Source organism: Zychaea mexicana (genome assembly GCF_025766255.1).
Source record: "Zychaea mexicana strain RSA 1403 chromosome Unknown BDB00scaffold_166, whole genome shotgun sequence".
In the NCBI taxonomy this organism is placed as follows: domain Eukaryota; kingdom Fungi; phylum Mucoromycota; class Mucoromycetes; order Mucorales; family Lichtheimiaceae; genus Zychaea; species Zychaea mexicana.
Window position 1 is genome coordinate 39,397 of NW_026516829.1, and position 27,550 is coordinate 66,946.

Sequence of the window (27,550 nt, forward strand, 5' to 3'; positions counted from 1 at the left end):
GTTCATCTCGTAGGTCTTCGGCTCACTTGGTCCAGGCATAACACCTACAAGTATGACGTTCTCCACTTTTTGGCGATCGGCACGAGGGAGGTTGTTGATGGTGATGTAAATGACACCACACACGAGTAACCGCTGTCAAAGGATGCACGTCATTCAATGTTAAGTGTCAGCACAACGAGCGAGGGTCTTCGACAAAGATGTCGTGGTTGGAATCCTTCATGTTCTCATACACATCACCGAGATCACCTACTCTTGAGACCCGACATTTTCGCCAGTTAAGTATTGTGTCCTCGAAACCTCGTCGCATCAAGAGCTTTTACAGGCTTGTTGTAGGGGATAATAGGTGTACTCCTTATTGGACAAGCGACGACTGTTGGTGGTTGATTTGAACAAAGGGGTACTGCAAAGAGCTCCGTCCATCGTGCTGCTTAGCTTGGTGCATAGCTCGTGGAACGTCGGTGACGATAGATATATGGCGTAGCACTTGCTGCAGGCAATGTTATTTCGCAGATCCTCTGTCAACTGATAAAAACCAATAGCTTGTCGTATCCCAGCAACAGTAAAAGGAATAATCATAATATCAGGAACGTTGTGAACGCCGGCGAATAAGATTACGACGAAAGTGATCAGCATGGATAGATGGTGGAGTTGTAAACAAACAAATGAAGTTGAAGACGAGTGTCAAAGGATATGGGATGGATACGAGTTGATTTGTTGCGGCCAGGACTGTTGGCGATTGATTTATTACATGGCAGTTTTCTTTTTTTAGGCCATTACTACTACTAGCCTGCTGTATTATCTTCGATCGTATTGTCAAATTCGATGTTGTCAGCCTGGCACATCAACCGATCATCATCTCTTTCTTAATCTACTACCGGCTCGTCATCCCCGAATAATTTATATGGCAAGATTGCATCAAAGTTTAAAAAAGGATCACAAATCAGCTCAACAGAGTCCAACACTTTGCAGTACCACAACTTAGAGCCAATGTAATCAACGGAAGTCACCATTATCAACCACGTTGTCGTCATCATCACGCAGTTGTGGATCATCGACTATTATCGGCGTATCGTCCCATTCACTATCACTAGGTAGCAGCAGGCTGGATCGATGCATTGATCATCAATATTATTATTTTTGGGATCGTGCTATTGTTGCTTTTGTTGGCCATGATGATAACGATGACTATGATACGATAGAAATAATGAAGACAGTGGCGGTATCGAAAAATCTAAAGAATATACCTGTCTATCATTTACTTTCAGATAAATGTATTGATCTGTTATGCTAATGTGCGGCAGCTTCCTCACTTTGGCACTACTTCCTACATTGCAGTTTAGGCGCCGAACTTCAATTCTACAGCGTACAATGGAGTTTCTGCAGCTGTTTGCATATATTCCTTCAATTTTTTTTTCCTGCTGGCGTATTCCCTAACCTAAAAGGAGAAGGATACACTGCTTTCAACGTGGTCAAATCATTCCAAAAGTTGCAGGACGATCATGCTGTCCGTGCTTTCTTCTTCAAACGCTCTTTCTCTTGTGTCTCCTCTTGGCAAAAAGTATGCATGCCCTTAACACATGTCCCAATATACTGCTAGAACTTTGCGTCGACCAAGAACTTTTATAATTTTAAACTTGTGTTGACGCCCCAATCTTTTTTCAAGTCTTGAAGTTGCTGCTTTTTCACTTGCATCGAAGTTACGTTGGAATATATCTTGCAGAAGCTTAGCGTTTTTTGTTTAATCGTTTTTAGCCTTTGTATCCCCCTTCCAAAACTTCCGGGTAGTACTTTTCCCGAATATCCCAGCTTCAATATACACTTGTGGATATGTGTCTCTGAATGGGCGCAGTTTTGCTCCTTAGTATGCGGGGATAGAGACAATATAAATATTTGTGCTGATCCAAAAGCAAGGTTGGAACAATCGAGCAAAACATAAACAGCATGGGGCGATCCTAGTAAATTTTGCTGCAAAAGCCGTGGGCTGACCACATGTGTTCCAATGTTTGAATAATATAGCACACCTACGTATGACAATAACGAGCCGTCGAGCTGAAGCTTCGTAGGGATTGACACGTAGCGAAGCAGAGGGGTTCAAGACCAAGGAGCGAAGGCCAGAAAGGCTCGTGTCAATAATTTGTGTGATGACGAACGTGGGTATCATTTCTTTTGTTTGTCTTATCGCTGCAGGAGTTCGCGCGCCGCTTTGGTGACCAAAACATCCGAAGTGTTTTATATAAATAACGTTAATAAAAGTTGAACAGTAAAAAACTGATACGGCTGTTAGCAATGACCTTCACTGTGTATGAGGTAAGATATACTTTTGTGATTGTTGTTGGTATTCGTTTAGAGAAGACTTTATATCCTAATACTATAGACTTCATTTGAATAGGAAGCATTAGCGAAAATCAAATCGCTAACAACCATAGCGGAAGAACGCGCTCAGAACAAATGTCCTTCACTATTCCTTCCCGAAGCACGTGCATACCTTAAACGCGTTGGCTATGAGGTAATAAGCCCTCATTTTTTGTCAAAGAGGTTGGTTGCTTGAGTTCCGATGAAAAATGTACTGATTGCTTTCTATTGCCAATCACGATGAAAAAGCCAAGCGCTCTTAACGATTTAAATATCATATATATTTCTGGGATTAAAGGCAAAGGCTCAACGTCTGCATTTACACAGTCAATCCTTTTGCATCTCAACTCCTCAAATGACAAGCAACACCAGCAACCGATCAAAACTGGGTTGTTTACATCACCTCATTTGATCACAATCCGCGAGCGCATAAGGATCAACGGTGTGCCGATCAGTGAAGATCTTTTTGCAAAATACAATCAAGACGTTTGGCAGCGGCTCAAGAGTACTATCAACGATAGACACGAAGACTGGGCACTGCAAATTCAGAAGGGAATGGCAACTGATGATAGCAATCCACTCGAGCTTTCGCCTGAATTATTATTTTGCCCGGAGATGCCTTCGTATTTCATATATATGTTCTTAGTTGCGGTTCACGCATTCCTGCAAGAGAAAGTCGACGTAGCCATCATCGAGGTGGGTGTCCGCGGAGAGCACGGTGTGGCCAATATCATCGAAAAGCCCATAGTGTGTGGTATAACTGCACTTGGTATTGACCATGTCGATGTACTCGGTCATACCATTGAGGAAATCACGTGGGATCAGGCTGGCATCATCAAACCCGATACGCCCGTTGTCACGTTTGAGCAAATCCCTCAAGCCATGGCGATTATTCAACAGCGTGCACAAGAGAAAGGTTCATTGGTAACAGTACTATATCCAAAAGATATCAAGCAGCTTGACGCCGTGACATTGGGCTTGGATGGTACCCACCAAATGCAAAATGCGCTGATGGCAATCGAAATGTCCCGAATTTGGCTAGAAAAATGTCGCGGTACTTGTCTAGATAAGAATGCCGTTCCAGAAGAATTTAAAGCCGGATTAGCCCAGGTGGTATGGCCAGGACGTGGTCAACGCGTGAATGTCAAAGATACTAGGTATCGGTCCCAGGCCAATCAAGTGATCTTCTATTTGGACGGTGCGCATACAATGGAAAGTATCCAAGTTTGTGTCGACTGGTTCCAAGGCGCGCTGAAGAAAGACGAAGACAATGAGCCTGTTAAGCGGATATTACTGTTCAACTGCACCAATGGGCGGGACGGTACTCAACTGCTGGAATTAATCACGGATATTCAGTCAAATGTGCATTTTGATCATGTCATGTTCAGCTGTAACACCGCATTTCGACAGGAGCATACTACAGGTAAATGCTTAAATGCACGTTCAATAGAGCTTCTTTTTAACAAGCGACAAACCTCAGCATATTAACAATACAAAACTGTTTATATAATGCTATAAAAGCTTCAACGGACGAATCTGTTTCTATGCACGCCGCAATGGTGGACATGTGGAAAAAGCGAAATCCTTCATTCGACGCGAAGAATATTCATCAAATGCTACAAACTGCTGAAGACGCGGTAGAATGGATCATCGACTACTCTAAAACGCATAAGGAGAAGATACAAGTTTTGACGACGGGTAGTCTAATTTTAGTCGGCCATGTGTTGGCGGTATTGGGCATTCCTGTACAATAAATCATTGACAGTATCAGGAAAGCGTTCATGTACAGTAATAACTTTCATCTCAAGCTTACAGAACCTTGAATTCGTGTATGGACATGTTTTTACTTAATCTTTGGTTAACGGGATTTCTTTTGCTTTGTCGGTCAGCCAACGGTGTCCTCGTTTCGCTAACGGCGTTTCCATTTTGGCCTCACCAATTCATTTGGCCAGCGGCACTTCGCTGATCGCTAATGGAGTAATTATTTCGCCGACAGCATCATTACTTGGACAACAGCTCTTCATTTCGCTGACGGGAATGTATTTTTTGACATTGGAATAACAAAGATCATCAAACCATGAAAGCATCAATTTGATGCGGCACTATTAAATAATCAAACGCATGTTTCTCCGTCACACATGGCAATGTGCGTCGTAGATGATAACTACTTTGCATGGTCATAGTCATTCATCATCATTACTAGAAGACTAAACCGACTTGACACTACTGTATTATTATCGTTCCCTCAATATCTTTATAAGCTAACTGCTAATGTTCATTACTAGGAATTTGCTTCGTTCTTGCAGCAGTTTTATTTTTATTCTTAAAATGCTTCCTGCTATTGCAACTAATGCATTGAAGGTGATCAACAGCACTAAATTATGTCTCCTTGTTATGAACATTCCTCGACCTCTACTAAGTGATCACCCTCAACCTCGATGATCACTTATTAAATCCCCAAGTAACAATATCATCCATCATCATCGTCCGAATTATCAACCCTAATACCAATCTTTCCGTTTATTCGCATTATTAAATTCCATAGTAAAAGATATATAAACACCATAGTCTTTGAATAATAAAACATCAGTCAGATATCTTGTTTCCATCCTATACCTTGTTCTTGTTTCTTCCCTCACCATCTGGTCTCCTACCTCCAGGTTTCCTTCTTGTCTTGTCCTGTTCTTGCTGAAAGCACCTAGCACATTCTCGTCCGGTCTTTCTGTCCCTTCTTGTCTTGTTCCTGTGCGCACCTTACATCATATCTGACTCATTCAGTGTTACCTGCTTTCTTCCTTCTCTGACTCTAATACTTCATTCCAGTAAATCCACTTTACCTTTTTCTGATTCATTACTGCCCCTTGATCTCTATACCACTTTTACCATTTCTATCTATTTATTGTCACCCTACATTCCCTCTCATTCTTCGATATTTCCTTTTTAAGATACTCCGTTTCCCCACTGACTCTCTTGTACTTCCTGTCTCCTATTTTTCCCCTTGTCAATCCATATGCCCAAATACGTCCGTGCTCAAACTCCGGAGTCCTCGATCAATGCTGCCAGCATCGCAGAGGGTCTCCAAAACCTCTCCCTGGATTCACAAGCACCCGCGTACCGCCGTGCCATCCGTGTAAATGACCCACCAATTTTTAAGGGCAACACTGAGGACATCCGCTCGTTCATCACCCACGTCAAGATGGCCATACACATGAATCAGGACAGGTTTGCTGACGACCTTTCAAAAATTTGTTTCATGTGTTCTTTCATGGCTGGACCTGCGTTCGATTGGGCTCAGCCTTATCTCGATGACATCGGTACGGACGAGGTTGATCCGTGCATGCTTTCGTTTTCGCTCTTCCTTGATGAATTTCGTTCGGCTTTTGGACAGGTCAACGAACTACTGGAAATCGAAAACAGCTTGCTAGACCTACGTCAGGGTTCGACTGCAGCTTCTGAGCACGCCGCCACCTTCCGCCGCTTCGCCTTACGCACTCAGTTCAATGATGCTGCCCTCCTTGCCATCTTTCGCAAAAGCCTCCGCGATCGCCTTAAGGATGAGCTCGCCACTCGCGACATGCCAGTTGAGCTGTGGTCGTATGTAACGAAGGTAATCGAACTCGACAACAGAATGCGCGAAAGAGAAGGGCAACGACGCAATCAGCCGTTTCGCCCTCGTCAAAGATTTTCGGCACCGGTCACAGTTCCCCCCACCAACACCACAAGCGCTGTGCAGCCCATGGACCTGGATGCAGCTAAAACCAAGTTCATCCCATTGTCGGCAGAGGAAAAGGCTCGTCGACGTCAGCTTGGTCTCTGCTTATACTGCGGTGGTGAAGGTCATGAGGCCCGCACTTGCCCTAAGAAGTCGGGAAAAGGCACCTCCCATGGCCTGTAAGAGAGTATACCATGGGCTCCCTATCATCAGAAGTAACGTCAAATAAAACAACTGTTGAAACAAAACCTCTCTGCTCTTCTGTTATTCCACCTCTGCCTGCTTCATCTTCTCCGAAATCCTCACCTTCCTTGCACCATCCTCTCAAAATGTCGGTATCCATCGATATTTCGGGTCGTATAGTAAAAACACATGCCATGATCGATTCGGGTGCCATGGAGAATTTTGTCGATGAATCCTTCGCACGCCATCACAACTTGCCGTCCATCAAAAGTAACAACCCACTCTTGGTCCGCACAGTCGACGGTCGAGCTCTTCGTTCCGGTATTATCACTGACGAATGTCCAGTCGATCTGTTCGTTGGCCAACACCATGAACGAATTTTGCTGTATCCAACGTCCTTGGGACAATACAGCATCATTCTTGGTATGCCCTGGTTGATCAAGCATAATCCATCTATCAATTGGCGCACTGGCCACATCGACCTGACTTCCACCACCTGCACCACAGATTGCTTGCCAGTACCTTACAGCAGCAATTCACATCCTTCACCACCCACTGCTAAGCATCCACCGGATATCCGACTGGTTAGTGCACTTACTATCAAGTCACTTATCCAAAAGGGCGCCCAAGCGTTTTCAGTCCATGTCGACCCCTTAGGGTCCCTGTCATCCATCGCTTCCGTCACAGTTGAAGGATCCACTGCTAATTCCTCGCTGCCATCCAAATATCGCGCTTTTGCTGATGTGTTCAGTAAGGACCAAGCTGATGCCCTTCCCCCTTCTCGTCCAGGCATCGATCATGCTATCCCGATTGCTGAGGATACTCAAGTTCCATATGGGCCGATCTATTCCTTATCACAAGAAGAACTCGGCGTCCTACGTGAATATATAAAGACCAACCTGGATAACGGTTTCATCAGTCGTTCGACTAGTCCTGCTGGAGCCCCCATCTTGTTTGTCAAGAAAAAGGACGGTTCCCTACGCCTTTGCGTTGATTACCGTGGGCTTAACAAGATCACCATCAAGAATCGTTACCCATTGCCTCTGATCAACGAAATGCTCGACCGTCTTTCATCTGCCACCGTCTTTACCAAGCTTGATATCCGCAATGCTTATCATCGTATCCGTATAGCCAAGGGTGATGAATGGAAAACCGCCTTCCGCACAAGATACGGTCATTTTCAGTATAATGTTATGAGCTTCGGTTTGACCAATGCGCCGGGTTCCTTCCAAGCACTTATTAATAATGCCCTGCACGAGTATCTTGACCAGTTCGTTATCGTGTACTTGGATGACATCTTGATCTTCAGCGACAATCAAGCAGAGCACGATGAACATGTCAAGCTAGTCTTGCAAAAACTTCGTGAGTCAGCCCTTTATGCCAAAGCTGACAAGTGTAATTTCGACGTCGATGAGGTTGATTTCCTTGGTTTCCGCGTGGGTCGCTCGGGTGTCAGCATGGATCCAACCAAGGTAACCTGCATCTTGGATTGGCCTACCCCCAAAAACACTCATGACATTCAGGTTTTCCTTGGGTTCGCCAATTTCTATCGCCGTTTCATCCACCATTACTCTCGCATCACTGCCCCCCTTACCTCGCTGCTGAAGAAGGATGTTCCGTTCGATTGGACTACTACACAAGATACCGCGTTCTCAGCACTCAAGCAGAGCTTCACTACTGCGCCAGTTCTGCAGCATTTCGTGCCTTCTCAACCGATCTTTGTTGAAACTGATGCATCCGACTTTGCCATTGCTGCGGTGCTTAGCCAGCCCGACTCTACTGGTGTGCATCATCCTGTAGCCTTCCATAGTCGCAAGTTGAATCCTGCCGAGGTCAATTATGACATCTATGACAAAGAGATGCTTGCCATTGTTGACAGTTTCCGTGTATGGCGCCATTATCTCCAAGGCTCCCAGCACCAAGTTACTGTCCTAACTGACCACAAGAACCTCGAGTATTTCATGTCATCCAGTGCCCGCACCCTTAGTCGTCGTCATGCCCGCTGGGCTATTAAGCTGTCCGAAGTTGAAAACTTCACAATCACGTACCGTCCAGGCACCAAGAACCCCAAGGCCGATGCCCTCTCCCGTCGCTCGGACATGGCCTTCCGGAAGGGGGACGATAGCGATAAACAGCCAATAAAATCCATATTTCGTGAGGATCAAGTCGTTCTTGGGGCTGTCTCTAGTTGCCCTGTTGATGACGACCTGATATCAGCAATACGCGATAAATACGATGACGATGCTAAGACCGCAAGAATCTTGAACCTCGTACAACACCCTTCCAGCATACCCAGGCAGCTTCACGTCAAGATGAGCCGGTATCGCTTCGACGATGATTCAGGATTGTTGTTCCTCGATGACCGCATCTATGTACCTGATGTTGATGCGTTGAAGTTAGAATTGTTGCGGCTACACCACGATCACCCAGTCTCAGGCCACTTCGGTATCGCTAAGACTTGCGAACTGTTGGCTCGGCGTTTCTTCTGGCCGGGACTACGTCAATTCGTCAAACGTTACGTCTCCAATTGTCGCACCTGCAAACGCTCGAAGCACTCCCGTCAAGCCCCTCTCGGTGAGCTCAAGCCCTTACAAGTACCTCCTCGTCCCTGGTCTTCCATCAGCATGGACTTCATTGTTGGTTTGCCATCCTCGTCAGGTCACAATGCAATTTGGGTTGTTGTTGATCGATTGACAAAAATGGCGCACTTCGTCCCATGCAAGGACACCATTACGGCCAGCGAATTAGCCCACCTTTTCGTCACGGAAGTTTTCCGTTTGCATGGTCTACCCAATGATATTGTCTCGGATCGTGGCGCACTGTTCACGTCGCGTTTCTGGCGTTCATTACTCGAGTTGCTCCAGATCAAGTCAAATATGTCAACAGCTTTCAGGCCCGAAACCGACGGACAAACTGAGGTAGTAAATTCGATATTGGAGCAGTATCTTCGCGCGTATATCAATTACCAGCAGGACGACTGGTCTTCCTTGTTACCTGTTGCCGAATTCAGCTACAACAATTCTGTCCAGTCAAGTACGCGCCATACTCCTTTTGAGGCCACCTACGGTTACCACCCACGTTTTTCTTTGTTGCCAGCGCCCCAGGGTTCAGGTCTCTCTGGTGCTACCGAAGAGTTTTGTAAGGAGTTGAAAGAACTTCATGAATCGTTGAAAAGTGAAATTCGCCTCGCCCAGCAACAGCAAGCCGTGTTCTACAACGCGCACCATCGACCCACACCAGTCTTCAATATAGGCGACTTCGTTTATGTCTCTAGCAAAAATATCAAGACTGTTAGGCCATCTTCGAAGCTTGACCATACTCGCTTGGGCCCATTCAAAATCATTGCGCGTGTTGGCTCCCATGCCTACAAGTTGAACTTGCCTGTTGCACTACGGGTTCACCCAGTGTTCCACGTTGCCCTGTTAACGCCTCGCGATAACCCGGCGACTCCGGACATTCAAGACCGTGTACCTGCGCCATTGCCTCCTGTAGAAGTTCAGGGCGAAGAGCATTTCGAAGTCGACAGTATACTTGACAGTCGCCGTCGTCGGGGTCAATTGCAATATTTAGTTGCGTGGAAGGGATACATGGATCCCTCAGAAAACACCTGGGAACCAGCTTCAAATCTTTGGAACGCCGCTGACGTAGTTCGTGACTTTCATATGCAGCATCCGACCAAGCCTGCTCCACCACCATCACCTCGGCGTTCGACCCGCTCTCGTGCTACTCGAGCCTAAGAGGGGAGGTAATGTTATGAACATTCCTCGACCTCTACTAAGTGATCACCCTCAACCTCGATGATCACTTATTAAATCCCCAAGTAACAATATCATCCATCATCATCGTCCGAATTATCAACCCTAATACCAATCTTTCCGTTTATTCGCATTATTAAATTCCATAGTAAAAGATATATAAACACCATAGTCTTTGAATAATAAAACATCAGTCAGATATCTTGTTTCCATCCTATACCTTGTTCTTGTTTCTTCCCTCACCATCTGGTCTCCTACCTCCAGGTTTCCTTCTTGTCTTGTCCTGTTCTTGCTGAAAGCACCTAGCACATTCTCGTCCGGTCTTTCTGTCCCTTCTTGTCTTGTTCCTGTGCGCACCTTACACTCCTGCTATGTACTTGAGCCCAAACTAAGATTCTAGTATAGAGAAATCGATAGAGTGACTTGGTAATAACAAAAAAATTAAGGTGAGACGCGCACATGGATGAAAAGCACGAGAAGAAGTAGTAGGTAGCTCTTGCAAACAGAAGTCCATACCATTATTATTTTAATTGACTGCAATGCTGCTGATCGGTGCTCGAGGTTTTTCGGGCTTTGGAATGATATTTATGCAGCGCTAACTTAAAAAACTCTGAAACACTTGAGTGAGAGTGCTAACACGGGGGGGGGGAGTGGGTTTGGGACGCGAATGACGGGGAGCGAAGCGAGCTCTTAGCTAAACAGCAATGTCCGTTAGCAGAACGCAGGGCTGTTGCTCAAGTGACGATGTCGTTGACAAATCGACAATGCCGTTGGCAAATAAAAGTGACCATTGGCCAGATGAAAACCTCGTTGGTCTCGTTAGCAGAAACATAGCCTCCAAAAAAAATTCCTTTTGCGACATTTGTGTATAACCTGTTACTAAACAGATCCTTCCGTTTTCTCTCTCTCTCTCTCTCTCTCTCTTCTCTCCTTCGCTACGCCAAAAACCGCAAATTATGGTTACGGAATACATCTCTAAAGCAAAAAATGCGTATTACGGAAAGTTCGCAACAACCTCAAGATTGATCATGTGCCTAATACTTGAGGGATATGTTACTGCATATTTCATTGATGAACCTGACAGAACCGTCGATATAGCTGGAGTGTGTCTAGTTCTACGACGCGTCTCAGATCCCGCCACCAGTATCGTTATTGACGATATTCATGCTATTGTTCCTCTACGCGCTACCCCAGAGCTAAGTGCGTCGGCTGGGGAAACCATCATTCTTAACGGAAGTCGGTGTCGCAAGATTGACTTGTTTGTACCTGGGATATGCTGCCATATATTTATGGACCAACCGGAGAAGACGGAACAGACGATAGTGCCATGGTGGCTGACAGCAGTGCATTCATCAAAAACTCAGGAGGCACGCGTACTCACATCCTCAACGTTCTTCACAAACTTGGACTTGAAAAAGAGGGATCTAAAATAGCACTTTCCAATGGATACACCGCGGTCCAGCTGTGGCATCGCTTTGCCTATGAGAATGACATTCACAAAAGCACAGCTGAAGAAATCGAATCAGAGCTCGCTAGTTCCATAGAGCTCCAGAGTGAGTCAGCAAGATGATTGTTTTCTTTTACTTTTTTTTATGATTGTATACAGACTAGCACACTAACGTGATATATAATAATAGCTTATTCGTATAACTTCCCGAAACCATGCCCAACTTTACAATCATCTTCTGTAGAGTGGGAGCAGGCGAATTTAGAAGCAAAAATTCATCATGCAGTACGCGGTTTTTTTGTTATGAGAAAAAACATTTTATATATGCATGCGCTGATAAGATACGTTGATGCTTGATGCATATTACTACCTTGGTTAGGTGCATAAATCTTTGGCCATTGGTGACCCTGCAATGCGTCGACTCATGCTGGACCGAGATTCGCTCGAACCGTTACTGGACAGGCCTACAATCCGCCTTGCAGCAATCCCAAAAGATGATATGCAAGTGTGTGGGAACTTTGAGGAGATTGCTGCTCCCTTGGTAAATGCAATCCTGGCAAAGACAGGAGACACGTGCGGACAGCGCACCAAATATACCGGCCATCTTTTACTTCCCATTCATGAGCTTCAGATTCCTATGATTGAACAAAAAATTAAAGGTGCAGAAGTACTGCCTGAGGCTAACCATGTTACAGCAAGTGCTCTTACGTCAATGCGCACAGTGGCTCTTCCTGGTATATTGGAAAGCACCACAGTCAAATTGTGCCTTGGCATTCGAACTACATTCAAGCTCAATACCATAATGCCCCAGGAGGTCGCGTTTGGCCCAGCTTTTAGCAAGATTGTTATACCCCGGCTCTCGTACGATCGCGATATCCTCATGATTCAGGCCGAATTAGCCAGTACATATCATCTCGATCCAAATGTTGACATTGCCAAGCATTGCGCGTGTATAATCCGTCGATCCATTGAGTTTCCCGGAAACGGCCAGTCCGTGGGTGATGACTTGTTCGCTGTCGGCTCCTCGCTTGTGGAAAAGGCCCAGAGACCTGACACTGATGAGATTTTGGTTACATATGCTTGGAACTTGGATACTGAGGCAAAACGTGCAAAGTTCTTAGACAGGTATGAATGGAAAATATCCCATCAGAATTTATACAAACTATACACAATGTAATAATGGATATCTCAACTTTTTTCATAAGATATATTCGGCTGTTACTCAAGGCATTTATTCCCCCTTGTCGAGATAATGGACTCACTTTTGAAGCCCATTTACAAAATGTTGTCGCTCGATTTGACCGATCTACCGGCAAGCTCAAAGGATTTTTGGTTCGCGATTTGGGTGGTATAGACGCTCATTATGAAACCATAAAAAAATCCTGCGGTATCGATCTGAAAGCGTTAACAATTACCGGCTTTGGCGGTGTGGATTCGATGGAGAACGTTTATCGCAAATTCTACTATACTTTGTTTTACTTGCACTTACAGCCCCTCATTCATAGGCTGGGCATGCATCACAACGGCTACGGATGGCAACGTGTCCGTGTCTACTTCCGCCAACTAGTCCCTATAAACCATCCTATGTATCAGTATTTTATGGAACAGGAAAAGATACCTACCAAGTGCTGTCTACGCTCAAAAATAGGAAACGCGGGTCCGAAGGTACGAAATAATGATGACAAAAAGTAATGTTACTGGCTATCTACTGAGATACACGCATTGCTTTTAGGGAATTTATCGGCCGATGCTTAATTTAGTTCTGAGTCGTCCGCGAGACCACCATTACCTTGAAGAAACTCACTAAAAATATCACTTCGATTCTGACAAGAAGATGCGTAGCCTTTTGTGGTGTTGTTATCATTTTAAGCCGATTAAATAAGTCTCAGACTACATACAGGATTTTAAATCCAATTTCGGACACGGGTTTTTTTTTATTGAGCTGTTAGATCACATTCTTAATTATCGACGGCACATGTACAAAGCTGTGATTTGTTATCATGGAAATAGAGAATAACTAGAGATATAAAGAGAGTGGAGAGGGGTGTTTATGGGTCTATTAGTCTAGGCCAGTATTATTAAGGTGGCGAAGCTGAGCAAGCAGATTTATCGCCAGCGAGATCACGGCCGAGTGTGTATATGGGACGCGAACGAAAGATCCAAGTCCAGTACTGTAGACACGCTAGCATTCCTGGAGAACGGATTGGACGATCACCATCCTCAGACGAGTGAATTGATGACAAAGTGAAGGACGGGAGGTTGGGGTCCGGCTCTGCATAGAGAACCAAAACCCAGAGTTCTTTATGCTGCCCACCGCAGTGGGCAATCAATGAGAAAGCGACATGTCACATCAACCAAACCTGAGAACAATTGGCATTGCGGATTTGGAACGAAGTCCGGAACAATATACATATGCGACGCAGCACGTTACCATCGAAGGTGCCGAGCTGCCCGTTATGTTGACCCAAACGGGTGAGATCCATTCAGGCAAATCGACTGTAAGGTATTCAATATGATGCGACCATGCCGCATAGCTTTCAAAAAAAGGCGAGTGAAACGTGGGCGTCTTATCAAAGGCGTACTCCAGATCCGATACATTCCGCCATCGAGGAGCGGAGCAAGTCATTGACACCGACATTGTCATCAAACTCCCATATTGCGCGACAATGCAAAATAGAGCACAAACGCTGGTGGATGATGACACTAGTTGAAGTCCTTGTAATTTGATGCGGCGCTTAGCAAGTAGTACGTCAGACCCAACAACCTGATGCTGTGCTGTTATCCCGGATGTCTAAGCATGATGCATCACTGTTTGTCCAAAAAAGAAATTAACATGATACCAGGCGCAAATCGCCATTTAAACGCCTATCACACCCGAGTGCGAGATTTTAAAAACGTTTAGACTGTAATTTAAAGTAAAGTGGTTGTTTACACAACAAGAGCAGGCTGCAGGTTAAAGTTTGGAGTGAGGGACCCACCATCAGATGCTTCAAACCAGTCGCTACGCGCCTACAAGTAGCAATGATTGTGAGTATCCTATTACAATTGAATTACAATTATACAGTATATGAATCATAAAGAATGGTCATCTGTAGGAGAGTTACTGTATTACGTCATTCCGTGCTAAAACTTACAAGACGCTTATAGTGTGTTTTCATACGAAAGATATGACCGTCGAGGAGCCAGAGGATAATATCAATGGAGCTGGGGTGTATACAAAACACCCAGCACAACAGGCATTGATGGCCCAAATGCAGTACCAGAGGAGCAGCAAGTACCGTGAATAGGTGCGCCATTGCCATTTGGTGATAAAGTAGGACTAACATTGACGAACCAATGATACAAATACATCAGAATTTAAGCTTTTGCCGCGAGGCTTTAATTCGATTGAGCGCCCTTAAACCTACAAAAGGTTCAGGTTTTGCACACGATGATGTTAGTGTCCTCAAAGTATCCGGTCTTTAAAAGGTCGAACACTTACCTGTAACAGAGACGTCACATTTGCAAGAAAAGCTTCGATATTACGATTCGCAATCGTTTGTCAGATCGCTCGATACATAGCTGTCTGAGAATTGATAACATATGCATGGGATGACGTCAGTCATACCTGATCTCGACAATCATCCATAGATAGAGTTGCCAAGCAATAGATAGGATTTATAGCACAATTGAAAACCATACAGTTGGTATAATAAAGGGACATCTGGTCGATAATTCTGTTCATTCATATTCGGATTCCGTTAACAGTTTAGTGTACCAGTCACATATAATGCAAACACTGTAATCCTTTGTTATCCTTTTAAGAAGATATTGTTGTCAGTATATAGTGTATCCTTTTGAATACACCAAAATAAAATTACTAAAGTATTAATGTGGTAAACGTACATGGATGCAATCTGAACATGCAGGCCATCACTTCAGTATGCATGAGGTATAGGTAAGTATAGTCATAAATATCATGGCCTCAAGTGCTTAAACAGTATCGTATCACTATGGTTGGTAAGGGCGGGCTTAAGCACGATAACCATTTGGTTGTAGTGCGCGTACTGACGATCGCTACGTATTGCGCACATATAAAATTGTGGGTGAATAAGTGGCTTTACGAACAGAGAAGCACAAGGAAGAGGGGATAAATTGCCACAATTTGCTGTGTACTCTATGTAATACGTGCTCCGGGAAACCCGACTTCACTGTTCGAGCCCTTACTAATAGCTTCATGCATGGGAAATTACACAATAATACAATCTTTGTTGATTTCTGCTTGATGTGGACAGAATTGGTTTATAAGTAATCTTCCCCAATTTCATAGCTTACTTTTTAGTCGCATGGTACCATGATCAGCGAGGGTTGATTCTCGCACCATGATCACGACAACAATATCTCTTCACAATGAACATAATCCATAAACCCTGCATATACTGCTATAGAAAACAAACAATAGACCCATTTACTACTGACAACAGCTAGTTCTGATTTTTTTAGTATTTAAAGAGTCTTGTTTTCAAATCAAACCTCAATCTCACTGCTTATTTTTTTTCCAACCAACCAAACACTTACACTCTCTTCTTTATTCTATCAGCAAAGGCAACTTGACACTATATGTGGACCGAGCACGACCGACAACTTATTCTCAACACCAAAAAGAACTACCCGCGCTGGAATTGGGAGCGCATCTACAACCATTGCAAGGATAAACTCGAAGAACCTCACTCATCCTCGTCTTGTCGCAAGATGTATCAGCGCGCTGAACTAGATCCCGAGGTAAATATCTCCTTTCAGCATATAAAAAATGACTTCATTGAGCGGTATACATGCATAGTATTGACATTTTTGAAAAAAAAATGATCTATTATAGAAAACTATGACTCCATTGCCTTTGTGGGATCGCCGCAGCCTGGCCAAGATGGTATTCCAGGAACCACGTCCTAGCTGGAAAGACATTGCCAAGAGCTTGGGATACTCGGCAGAAGAATGCAAAAATTGTTACAAGTATCACCTGACGGAAAACGAACTCGACCGTGGCCGGCGCGAGGCAATGATGGTGGTCATGCCGTCGCAAGCTGCAAAAGCTACCATGATGAATGATGCCTCTCCTTCCCCCCGTGGATCTCCGTCGATTGAAAACCAAAAAGGCAAGGTTACATCAGAAAAGAGCCGAGAACATTCCCTCGGCACTTCTTCGTCGAAGAATAAAGACATTCGAAATGATTCAACTACATCGCAGAGAAGCAGCAGCAGCAGCAGCAGCGTCGGCATCAACAACGGTAGCATCGACAAGAAACCCGTATCTCCGTCCTCTTCGCAAACCTCCAAAAACAGTGCTGGAAAGTGGAAAACTAGAGACGAATGCAATCTGCTCCGCTACCGTGCTCGACATATGCCCTGGAATGATATATCTGAAAAGCTTGACCGTTCAGTAGCTTCCTGCAAAAGCAAATATGAAAGCTTGATGGAAGAATCCGATGAAGAATCGGATTAGGCGGTGGGAAATAAGAGTCTCTGCGATACTGTCGTCGTCATCGTACTGCAGTACTGCATAGCAAAGAGCACTTAGTGAGTGTGTAGTTGTAGCAGTAGACATTTTTCATTGTTTTTTGGGCCCTTTGTTTGTCATCCGCTATATTGTAAAAATGAACAGAAAAATAAAATGGCTGTTTCAATAATCAAAAAGTCTGGATGACAAATCCTACATAGCAAAAGCGATATAAAAAGCCAATATATTGATGGGAACGTATAAACTGTAGTCAAGAATGGTTGCGACTCATTCTGTTTGAAGCCTCGACTCAACTAGGACGGCAAGGAAAGTACTACTGACGAACATACTGTATGATATGGTATGTACAGCAGAATTTCTTTTCGAGATTCGCCTGCTACATTACTTCCGTTTGTACCATTTTTAAAGACGTAGTAGAGAGCGCATTATGAAAGTACTCATTCAAGATAGAATAAATACATACAGTACTCTCCTGTAATATGTACAATCAGTCGTTTATAAAGCTCCTTTCTACCACTCATTGTGACGTAACCTTCGCTTACTCTCGAATTTCATTGAAAACACCCAAGAACACAACAATTGCAACTGATACTTTTTTTATGCTAGGTTATACTGCTGAAGAAAGCTTCTTGCCGCAAAAGGATATGTGCTTCCAACACCGCTTGGCCCTTTAAAATTAAATTGTTCACTGCTTTTTAGTGGTGTGCGAGGTGGTGGTGCAAACGTTCCTATTGCCTCAGTCCATGTCAAAGCGCGATGCATTCAAGCTATTCTGGCCCTCACACATCTCTTCATGGCGAACTAAACAGCATGGCTTTTTAGTGGGTTGGCATACCGCTTCGACTACATTGTGCGTAGCATCAGTCGTGTCTGACATTGAGGTAAAAAAAGAAACAACCCAGTGTGTGCGCGCGCGTTTTTTATATGTGTGTGTGTGTATATATGCGCACAGTGAACACAGGCACTCAAGTTAACAGCATAAATCCAACACGCAAAAACTTACAACGCGGGTTTTATCATGTATAGCTTGACGAATTACAACAAATTCTATCCGAGTTTTGTGCTTCGGGTGAATACTCAGAATTCACCCATATCAATAGAGTCTGTAAAGAGCCACCTAGAATCTTGGGTTCGTTGATCAAGGATGAAGACAACACTCAACTTGCAAATGAGCATCGCAGCCATGGTATTATTATGATTTTTGAGGAGGGCCAACCTGACGTTGTATCTTTTTATGCCTGAAGGAAAAGTAATTGATAGTTTTTCCCCCATTGAAATAGAAAACCCGTGGGTGACAGTTCTTATGGACGATGCATATGTTCCTATACCAGTGTACGTTGTTTTCCATCGACTCTAAATATATATATATATATATATGCAACAACAGCTATACCCGAAAACAACACCAATGTCAGTAGAATTCACATTTTTCATGTTGATATAGTTCACTATATCAAAACGGCAACGAATGTCCCATATCGACGTACGAAGTCGTATTCTATCAACAACCTAATCCAAAACATTTACAATTCCTCGCCCTGGATCCGCTTGATCTGGATATATCACCCAAAGAGCCGCCAAAACATAAAGACGAAAAAGAACTTGTCACTACACAAAATCTCAACAAGATCCTTAATTACAGCGCCACCATCGTCAAAAACTCGGATACAGTTACCAATGACTTACTATCGGCATTAGTTCAGGTAAAGTGAAAAAAAAAATAGAAAGTGTACGGCTTTGTGGTATGTTCTTCCAAAAATCTTAAGATAATTTTAACTTTGAAATTCTTATACACACACACACACACAAAGATCAATTCGTCCTATTATCTCGAAAAGGGCATCGAAAAATCGATTCTGGAAAAACGACGACGACGACAACAAAACGATGCAAGGCGTTGGGAGGTTGCATTTAAAAAGTTCTCAGGGTGGATTGTGACGCTGTTACTATGGCCACTCTCCATCATCTGGTATTGTGCGAGAAAAGTTGCGTTGGGTCCTTTAAAATGCCTCCTATTCGGTCTGTTGTTTCTGGCGGAAGTTACATTACACATCATCAATATGCGACTTCCAAAGTTTGTGTTGAATGCTGTCGCTCTCAAGGATTTGTCTACTGCTGGTATGTGCACCACTGGTCATTGGATTATATTCATACACGCAGTTTTTTTTTCCTTTGAACCGGGAGTCAGTTTACTAAAAAGCATGTATCCATAGGTCAGCAGATTGATCTTCGCTTACAACAACTCTACTTCTGGCCACGACAATACTCAATGCTAAGGAGGAGGAATTGGGCTAATACAGCTGAAACACGAGCTTATTATATAAGGTAGAGTGAAGATGCCATGGATAAAATGATCCTGAAGTTTGTGAAAAGAGAAAATATTAATCGGGTCTATAACTTTTGTATATAAGCTTTTACAATAGCATGTGGTTAGTGGCAAATGATATTATTATTGGACTTGCCATTGGATCGTTTTTGACGACAAATCGATATATCATGTCCTACTTATTACACAAAATATTGCATGTAAGCTTTGTTAAAAGAAAATAGGGAAAAACAGTGCATGAAGAATTAACGCGAGAAACAAAACTACAACTAGGAATACACTGTCGAGTCATTACAGTCAAGGATGCTATGGTTTCTAGAGTCGCCAGCTGGTCTGAAACTTAACCACGAATTGGGGAGCTTTCTGAGCGAACTTTTTCTATGGCTCATCCGCTTGTGGACAGGTACGCAAATAATGGATCAAATGCGTTGTGTCAAACGAGAGAAGATTCTCCATTACTTAATAAGAAATTCTGGTTTGGGGTGGGGGGGGGGGAATTAGGATGTATGCAGGCCATCAAACCTTTGACGCCTCAAATCATCCACATTATCGGGCTTTCAGGAATATTCGGTGTATCGATGATTATTTCCTTGCTTTCCGACTTTTTAGCATTTATGACCCTGCATGTCTATTGCTTTTATATGGTAGCAGCACGAATATTCAACTGGCAGCTTATTACTTTGTATTCGCTATTCAATCTTTTCCGAGGTATGCATTTCGAGTTCTTTACTTTCTTGATCGAGTCATGCTCACTAGAAACATATCATAAAGGCAAGAAGCGAAATATGCTACGACATCGCATTGACGCGTGCGACTACGATTTGGATCAGCTGTTGCTAGGAACATGTCTATTTACGCTGCTGACATTCTTATTCCCAACCGTGCTGATTTATTATGTCACATTTGCTTTGGTAAGAGTGAAAAGGAAAAACCTTAATGCGGCTGCTTGATAACTTAAAAAAAAAGGAGATAAACCATAGGGAAGAGTTGGCGTCATTTTCCTACAAGCTATCATGGAGACTCTTTTGGCGTTCTTTAACCATTTCCCATTGTTTGCCATCATGCTACGAATGAAGGATCCTGATCGTCTACCAGGTGAGTTTCATCTGATTGGGAAAAAAAAAGGTATATCCGGGGCTGCTAATATTTTTATTTTTTGTTGTTTTCCTATAGGAGGCTTGCGGTTCGATATATTTGAACAAAATTGCTTTTTGAAACGACGGCACAGACTGCGTTATGTATTACAGCGGTTGTGTGGGAGTGGAAAGCGGTCAGATGACAACAGACCCCCATCCATTCGGCGATCGACACACAGAAGATCCCGGCACCAACGTAAAAAATCGGTTCGATTCAAGAGTCCAAAAGCCAAGTACGAAACGGCTCCTCACAGGAATCTCAAACGTGTCATTCATCATAGCCGGCAAGGGTCGTATCTATGGATGTGGGTAAGTACACTTGCAATTTAGGAAAGGAGACGGATGGATGTAGCAAATTGCGGGAAGCATATCACACAAGTTTAAATAATAACAACAATAACAAAACATATAGAACTCTCCTATACCGTTCAGTGCTATTTTCTTTCAGTATATGCTCTTGTGGAAACGGCTAAGCGCACACTACTTTTCAGCATATTACTTTAAATGCTTCCTGTATGGAGAACCTATAAAACCGATACCAAAACTGCAGGTGAGATAGAGTTTCCGATTATTGTGGGTTTTAAGTTTGATGCTAAAGAGATCTTCTCAAACAGTACCCCATGCTACCGGAACGAAGGTAAACAGAGAAGCACGTGGCATATGCCATCCTTGTGTAACTTGTATGTTCTGCTGCTAACCAGTATGTATGTTGTACAGACTCTCGCTAGATGCAGGATGGAAACTACTGAAATGCAGTTTTTCGGATTCAATATCATCATCGATGGCAAGCAGTGGCACCGGCGACGCCAACAGCAGCAGCAGCAGCAGCAGCCAGGGAATAATAAAGAAATGATGATGATAGTTACACACTTATCATAATATGTTGTTGTTATTATATGCAGTAGCAGGTCTCTAACACGTTATTATGCATGACTGCATGCGTGAACAGAACGCATGCAAAGCAGTGTTAACTCTAATAAAATGGATCGCGTGATGATGATGATGAGAAAACAACAGGCTTTTTTTTTTTATTTATATGAGATTTTTTAAAAAGAAAAATATTTACAAAGAAACAAGGACGAGAAGGCAACCCATTCCCAAGGTAGCAGGAGATCATCAAAGGAAGGGGAATGAGGGGAAATAAGAGGAATACATCATACAAAGGATTAGAACTGGGAAAAAAAAAGATCTCAGTTGATGGCGATAATTTAAAAGTAACTAGAAACGTTTTCTCTAATGACGAATTCCCTTGGGGGGGAAAAGGAAAACAACGGTACGGGGGGCTCCATCATTCTCTTTCTAAACGGTATTGGCAGTAGATTCAGTAGCCACATCAACTTCAGTGGTAGCGGCTCCAGTATCAGGCGCAGCCGTAGTTTGAGAACCGGCGATGGCCTTGGGACGAACCACCACGCCTCGATTACCAGACCAACGGTCCTTGAGTTCTTGCCAGATCAACGTCAGTTCCTTATTGACTCCGCCAAGCATGGTTGAGTTTTCTTGAGCACGGCGCAGCAAGTAAGGCATTACTTCATCAATCTTGCCATAGGGCAAATACTTGTAGGTTGAGTATCCGTTCTTGCCCAACGTGTATGAAAGTTGATCTTGCATGCCGTAGAGTTGGCCAAAGTGGACAACACCGGAGCGAGGCAACACATTGTGGCGTTCCATCTCCTTGACCGTCAGCTTTACTGACTCGCGGTTGTGGCTGGCAATCATAAAGACCACAGGTGCAGTGGTCGAGGCAAGAGGCTCGCCAGTAGCTTCTTGACGCTCACGGAGCTTGTCGAGGAGGAATCGGACACCGTTGTTGTACGAGTCGTGGGTATCTTCCAACGTGTCGTGGATCGGAGATGGATAACCGAGTTGGGCAGCTCGCTATAAAAAGAGTTTAATTTTCGCTTTGGAATAAAAGGCATCGAAGAAAAAATACAACCGCTGCATTACCTTTCGCTCCATGACCATGTAGGCTCCACGGACGAGCTTAGCAGCAAACCCAAAGTTTTCTCGCTTGGCGCGTTCAACATCTCGTTCGAGTTTCTTTTGAGCAGCCTTGGTGTACATTTGATCTAATTAAAAAATAGTGATGAATTAGACATTGACGTTAGAAAGCATAAAAGCAACTGCAGAGCTTACATGTATTGTATACAGTTGGCGTATGCTCACGATCATCGCGACGATTGTACTTTTGCTGGAGATTCATGGCTACGTGATCGATAGCTTCTTGGAAATACGACTGTTCAGCATCAACCATGATGCCGACATGTTTATCATGAGCCATTCGACAAACCTGATCCAAGCGGTTCACCATGCGATCGTAGGCTTGAAGTTCTTCAAAAGTGAGCGGTGTGTTCTCACGATGCAGTTCTTCGGTTGACCACCATACATTGCGGTCTTTGCCTTGCAAATCGAATAGCTTGGTTGCTTCAATGCGGTCCAGCGCGTCGATTCGAGACAGAATTTCCTGGCGTTTCTTTTCTTGCGCTGGCGAGCCTGCTGGAGGTAGCACGTAATGAACAATCTGTTCCAAGCCTTCGCTATCGATCGTACCGTCGCCACGCTGCCAGGCATCGAATGCCTGCTCCATCTGTACAAGCACTTGATTCACGCGCAACAAGAGCTCTGGCGGTGCGAATGCGGTGATTTTCACCGCAGCAAAAGCGCCAAACGTATCGCCGCACAGCTCACGGCCTTTGGCGGCTGTCCGCAAACATTCCTTGATCATCTCAACCGTGACATCGGCGCGATGCTCTAAATGCGGGTAATAGCCTTGCGTTTTGGGTGGCGTTTTGGCGTCCAGATGCAGATCGGCTTCGATGCTCAAGTCGAGAATCACATTGATCCCAGACTGGGCCAAGCGCTCCATGCAGTGGGCACATTCGTCTGGGGTTTCACCGCCACAGAAATGTTGAAACACCGTACGTTTGATGAGCCAGAACAAAGGTCCCTGGAGATGCAATGCTTCTGCAGCATTAATGATGTGGGGCGCCATATCAACAAAGATGGGGACAGAGCAGAGACTGTAGACGAGTAATGCGAGCATCAACTCTTCGCTTGACTTGGCCCGCATGGCCACACGACTCTCGTCATCGGCCAGTTCGGCTATCGTTCCAGAGGGTGTGGATGAGCTGAAGGCGGATATGGGAAGGATGGAGAGCTTGTTTTCTGCTTCGGCATAGCAGACGTTGATAAGTGGACGATCCTTGTTCCAGCAATAGTGGTAAAAGAGAGATCCAGAGACAAGCGCGGTGGCAGCAGCGATGCCGGTCTTGAATGCACGCGGTGATGAGGCGGGTGAGGAGAAGTGGGTGGAAGAAGAAGAAGAAGAAGCGCGAGAGCCAGTGGATGAGTAGTACGCACGTTGGAAGCGAGCGTAGCAGTTAGCGGAGGGGCTGGTGAAGGATGGAATAGGTAGTAGTTGTTGTGGTTGTGGTGGTGGTTGTTGCGGTGGAGATGGTATCTGGCGCAAACAATGTCGGAGGGTAGTACGAGGCAGATATGCTACTGATCGGTGCATTCCAATGCTTTGAGTAACCGATAACTGTTTTTATATTCTGATAAACTGAACAAGGAAATAAAGAAAAAAGAAGAGATAAGGAAAAAGAAGACGCTACTTTTTTGTTGCCGAATCCTCCGTTTTATATACTTTTTTTTTTTGTGTCGCTCCTCGCCCGACCAAGCCCAGCAGCAGCGCTGGGTGCTGGATGGTAAAAAAAAAAAAAATGATCCCAAAGTGACGGGTGATAAGAATTTTTCTCTTTTTCGTACTTTTTTTTTTCTGCTGCTGCTGCTGCGCTGTTACCCTCTCTCTCTCTCTCTCCCCCCACAGTTCGCCCTGAGCCCAACAATGGTTTCGTTTTCCCCGGAATCACATCGGGCGATATGTCCCAACTTGGTAACTTTTTACTTTCGCACGAGTGAACCAATCACATTCGAGGATCCTGCCTTGACAGCCACCACGCTGCATGAATTCCAAAAAAAAAAAAAAAAAAACCTGGTTGCTTGGATCCCCCGTTTCTATTTTCTTCCATTTGTACCCCACCCCGGCTCAACAAGATCAACTCTTTGTGGCAGGCAAAAGAATTATTCCCTCCCATAAATTCACCGGGACACGCCCATCTTTTCTTGTAGATCCTTTCTTGTTGTTTGACAAAAAGTTGTAGTTTGTTGTATCAGTCAAAAGAAAGCGCGAAACCTCACTTTTTTTTTTTCATTCCTCGTGGAAAACACAATGTTTGGTAACCCTTGCAATGCGCGTGATAGACGACTACCCGCTCGATTGGCAGTTGAGATGCGAAGAAACCGTGACGGTTGCTCGGGTTGCCTAGAACAACAACTTATTGCCCTCCCCCATCACAAAAATGCAGTGTATCTCGCCCATCCGGAGCAGCCGTGTGTGTGTATTTGAAGCTAGAAGAGAGGGGGTTTTTCTCTTTAGCACCAATAATTGCAACTCCATTCATTTGTGTTTATGCATCATTTTCTGCGTGTATAATACTGTATGCTGCCTGTTGAGTTGATTCTTTCTGTGTTTTCGGAAACTTTATCATCAAGAGCCTTTGAGACTGCTGATCAGGAACGACCACTCGCCGTTTTTATTTTGGTGATCTACGACACCTCTTGCTGCCTTTCTATTTGTTTCGATGACTTTCTTCTAGAGTAGTAGATGATCTTCTCTTCTATACTACATCTACGAATGATACATTGACAACAACAGCTCCTAACCATGCTTCTATGTACCACAGAATACTCTACTACATCCAGTTTACAAAGAAGCATGTGTCACACCCTATCACAGTTTCTATGATAATCAACGTTTCTTGTCAGATGAAGCGAATGGAAAGGATATTCGGGGCCATCCACGTCGCTGTTAATGAAAAGTCCGGGGTTGAAACTTGCCGGAATAGGTGAATTCAAAAATCACCAGGTGAAATTGACGAATGTGGTTTTGGGCATCTCGATTCGGGTTCTGAAGATGATGATAATGAGGTCCCCAGTGTGTATATATGTCAAATCTCAAGTATGTCTTTTGATGAGTATACATACACGTCCACCCTGACCCTGAAGCTATTAATTAGAAACAATCCATAGAAAGTGGAGTTAGCATAATAGATGCATATTATGCACCAACGAGATTCAAATAAAAATGTATATGCACGGTATTCTTTTTCCCTCAAAATGACTATCAACTTTAATAGACTTGCTTTTATGTGTAAAGAAAAAAAAATTCCTGTTCTCCTCTCAAACATAGAAAAACGGGTCCAGCTCAAGATAAAATAGGATTGCTGTTATTAGTTGTCTTTGGTATCTACTGCTAATAGCTGGATCAACTACCCCCCCTCTCTCTCTCTCTCGCGCGCTTAATAACCTCGAGCTATGGTCGTTATATTTGTTGTTGCTGTCGCATTAAAATAGTTCTATTAAATGTACCAGAACAAAAAAACAATGACTGATTTTAGTAATAATAACAATCGCCATTTATTTGTCTCATCTTTCAGCCAAACCCCACACTCTTTATACCTTATGTTAACAAGGTTATTGTATGTATGTTGATATATATGCACATCATCATAGCACAAAGGGACAAAGACTCTGTGGGACGACCATTCGAAAAGAAGCTCAGAAGTATGCAATCGTGCTGTCTATCTTTCTAGAGCATGCATATCATATTGTTTATAATGATCATGCATCTATTGTACATGCATACGTACTATCCACCGCAGTAGAGACATGACGCAGGAGGAAGAAAATCTACGTTACGTGATGGGGTTGTTCTTTCTTATTTGTTTAGCTGACACGGTACGAGTGTGTTGCTGCTGACTACCATGATGTATTTTTTCTATCACTGTTCTCTATCTTTCAACAAAAAGAGTAAGAGAGTACAAAAAGGATTCGGGGAATTAAGATGGCTTACGGGTGTAGATGAGTGTAGTATATACAGTTATTACATCAATATTTACAAATACAAAGCATCCCCGACAAATATTTGCTCACAGATCTGAATAGAGTTTCTACATCAGATCATTCACACCATCCCATCCCCGCTCCGGTGCTTATAAATGTCAATATACTGTATATGCATTGTTGGTTATTTGCTGCTTCTGCTGCTAGACTCTACCGTATTCGTGTACTTTTCGTAATCCAGCAGGCAGTATTATTGTAGCATATATACAAGTATTATAGCGTGGTGTATTCGTAAACTTATATCATGGTGATGTATCATGTACTGTTGTAATACCTCCCCTAGCAATTAATAGGATTACTTGCTTTTGCACCATTGCACCCACCGATCTCGATTATGATAAATTACATCATTATTCAGGTTATCAAATCAAATACCTCATCATTCATAAAAGCACCATCATCAAAGAGCTTCCCCCGAAACTTCATATTTATCTCATATATGTATATCGAAATAACGACAACAGAATGGCCCTGTGATAGATTGGATATATAATGTCACAGTTTTCAAGTTTCAGAAAAGAGAGATGATCGTCATCGGCATGTATTTATGTAAAAGTACCGTGCGATTATTCCACCGAATAGACGCTTGTGTGCAAAACAAAAACAATAAAAAAGAATGGTGACCACAACGTGGTGCTAGTCACTGCTGTATAAGAACGTAGTCGAGCAATATATCGCGCACGGCAAACCACTCTAGAAATGAGAAGCTGGGCAAGATCGATTTAGCAGAGACAAACAACATCAGGATCACCAGCAGCACAAACAAAAACAACACCGCTGACAGCAACCAGTAGAACCTGATCCACCGTAATACGCAAAGATCGCAAAGTGATAATGTCAAAAAGTCAGTTCCAGGTACACCGACGGAAAAAGCAGCGTAATTGGGCTCAACGTACATCCTGCAACCACCAGCACCTCTCATTCTGGATACACGATTGTCTACATGCCATCGCCACGCCCGCACGTTACACAGTTCGCCAGACGCTTCGTGGGTCTTGGGTGTCGTATATCATTGATGTGCAGTAGGGTCTATTCAATCCACTTCCCATTCGGGACCGAACTGCGAGAGCTCCTAGCGCAAGCTAAGCTCAAGCCCATAAAGCGATTGCTGCCAGTGTCCTACGCAAAATCCTGGAACGCTGCCTTCTACCACAACTTGTCAAAACTATACCTACGTTGGA

At 43.8% G+C, this 27,550-nt stretch overlaps 7 protein-coding genes across 7 annotated transcripts; 6 read left to right on the top strand and 1 right to left on the bottom strand.

Moving 5' to 3' along the window:
* Window positions 1-2,592: 2,592 nt before the first annotated feature.
* BDB00DRAFT_885371 (Mur ligase) lies at window positions 2,593-4,106 on the top strand (the record flags this gene model as incomplete). The annotated part of the gene is made up of 2 exons (XM_053128405.1): window positions 2,593-3,775; window positions 3,874-4,106. 2 exons carry the CDS (start codon window positions 2,593-2,595, stop codon window positions 4,104-4,106), a joined length of 1,416 nt encoding a protein of 471 aa, XP_052973081.1.
* Window positions 4,107-10,958: 6,852 nt separating this feature from the next.
* On the top strand, window positions 10,959-13,256 carry BDB00DRAFT_879245 (uncharacterized protein; the record flags this gene model as incomplete). Its single annotated transcript, XM_053127845.1, has 6 exons — window positions 10,959-11,238; window positions 11,307-11,555; window positions 11,640-11,734; window positions 11,829-12,574; window positions 12,655-13,114; window positions 13,182-13,256. 6 exons carry the CDS (start codon window positions 10,959-10,961, stop codon window positions 13,254-13,256), a joined length of 1,905 nt encoding a protein of 634 aa, XP_052973082.1.
* A 2,748-nt stretch (window positions 13,257-16,004) lies between these two features.
* On the top strand, window positions 16,005-16,928 carry BDB00DRAFT_943354 (uncharacterized protein; the record flags this gene model as incomplete). The annotated part of the gene is made up of 2 exons (XM_053129441.1): window positions 16,005-16,210; window positions 16,305-16,928. Exons 1-2 carry the CDS (start codon window positions 16,049-16,051, stop codon window positions 16,926-16,928), a joined length of 786 nt encoding a protein of 261 aa, XP_052973083.1. The 5' UTR covers window positions 16,005-16,048.
* A 619-nt stretch (window positions 16,929-17,547) lies between these two features.
* Window positions 17,548-18,694, top strand: BDB00DRAFT_173912 (uncharacterized protein). The gene is made up of 4 exons (XM_053116333.1): window positions 17,548-17,824; window positions 17,970-18,129; window positions 18,224-18,275; window positions 18,388-18,694. The coding sequence occupies exons 1-4, from the start codon at window positions 17,687-17,689 to the stop codon at window positions 18,653-18,655; spliced, it is 618 nt and encodes a 205-aa protein (XP_052973084.1). The 5' UTR covers window positions 17,548-17,686; the 3' UTR covers window positions 18,656-18,694.
* A 518-nt stretch (window positions 18,695-19,212) lies between these two features.
* On the top strand, window positions 19,213-20,964 carry BDB00DRAFT_775566 (N-acetylglucosaminyl transferase component-domain-containing protein; the record flags this gene model as incomplete). The annotated part of the gene is made up of 8 exons (XM_053120229.1): window positions 19,213-19,268; window positions 19,355-19,469; window positions 19,543-19,672; window positions 19,918-19,977; window positions 20,041-20,180; window positions 20,250-20,364; window positions 20,443-20,714; window positions 20,818-20,964. 8 exons carry the CDS (start codon window positions 19,213-19,215, stop codon window positions 20,962-20,964), a joined length of 1,035 nt encoding a protein of 344 aa, XP_052973085.1.
* A 438-nt stretch (window positions 20,965-21,402) lies between these two features.
* Window positions 21,403-24,073, bottom strand: BDB00DRAFT_858180 (FAD-linked oxidoreductase-like protein). The gene is made up of 3 exons (XM_053125853.1): window positions 22,542-24,073; window positions 22,353-22,474; window positions 21,403-22,283 (listed from the first exon to the last, which is right to left on the bottom strand). The coding sequence occupies exons 1-3, from the start codon at window positions 23,920-23,922 to the stop codon at window positions 21,705-21,707; spliced, it is 2,082 nt and encodes a 693-aa protein (XP_052973086.1). The 5' UTR covers window positions 23,923-24,073; the 3' UTR covers window positions 21,403-21,704.
* Window positions 24,074-26,600: 2,527 nt separating this feature from the next.
* BDB00DRAFT_858186 (uncharacterized protein) lies at window positions 26,601-26,949 on the top strand. Its single transcript, XM_053125854.1, has one exon. It carries the CDS (start codon window positions 26,704-26,706, stop codon window positions 26,860-26,862), a length of 159 nt encoding a protein of 52 aa, XP_052973087.1. The 5' UTR covers window positions 26,601-26,703; the 3' UTR covers window positions 26,863-26,949.
* The last annotated feature ends 601 nt before the right edge of the window (window positions 26,950-27,550 follow it).

Bases quoted from the DNA above. Each gene is read 5' to 3' on its own strand.
- BDB00DRAFT_173912 (XM_053116333.1), top strand. From the start codon at position 17,687: ATGTCAAAGCGCGATGCATTCAAGCTATTCTGGCCCTCACACATCTCT. The intron at 17,825-17,969 runs GTAAAAAAAGAA...TATCATGTATAG, and splicing joins CAGTCGTGTCTGACATTGAG to CTTGACGAATTACAACAAAT. The intron at 18,276-18,387 runs GTACGTTGTTTT...ATGTTGATATAG, and splicing joins GCATATGTTCCTATACCAGT to TTCACTATATCAAAACGGCA.
- BDB00DRAFT_858180 (XM_053125853.1), bottom strand. From the start codon at position 23,922: ATGCACCGATCAGTAGCATATCTGCCTCGTACTACCCTCCGACATTGT. The intron at 22,475-22,541 runs GTAAGCTCTGCA...TTTTTTAATTAG, and splicing joins GCCAACTGTATACAATACAT to ATCAAATGTACACCAAGGCT. The intron at 22,284-22,352 runs GTAATGCAGCGG...CTCTTTTTATAG, and splicing joins ACATGGTCATGGAGCGAAAG to CGAGCTGCCCAACTCGGTTA.
- BDB00DRAFT_858186 (XM_053125854.1), top strand. From the start codon at position 26,704: ATGATAAATTACATCATTATTCAGGTTATCAAATCAAATACCTCATCA.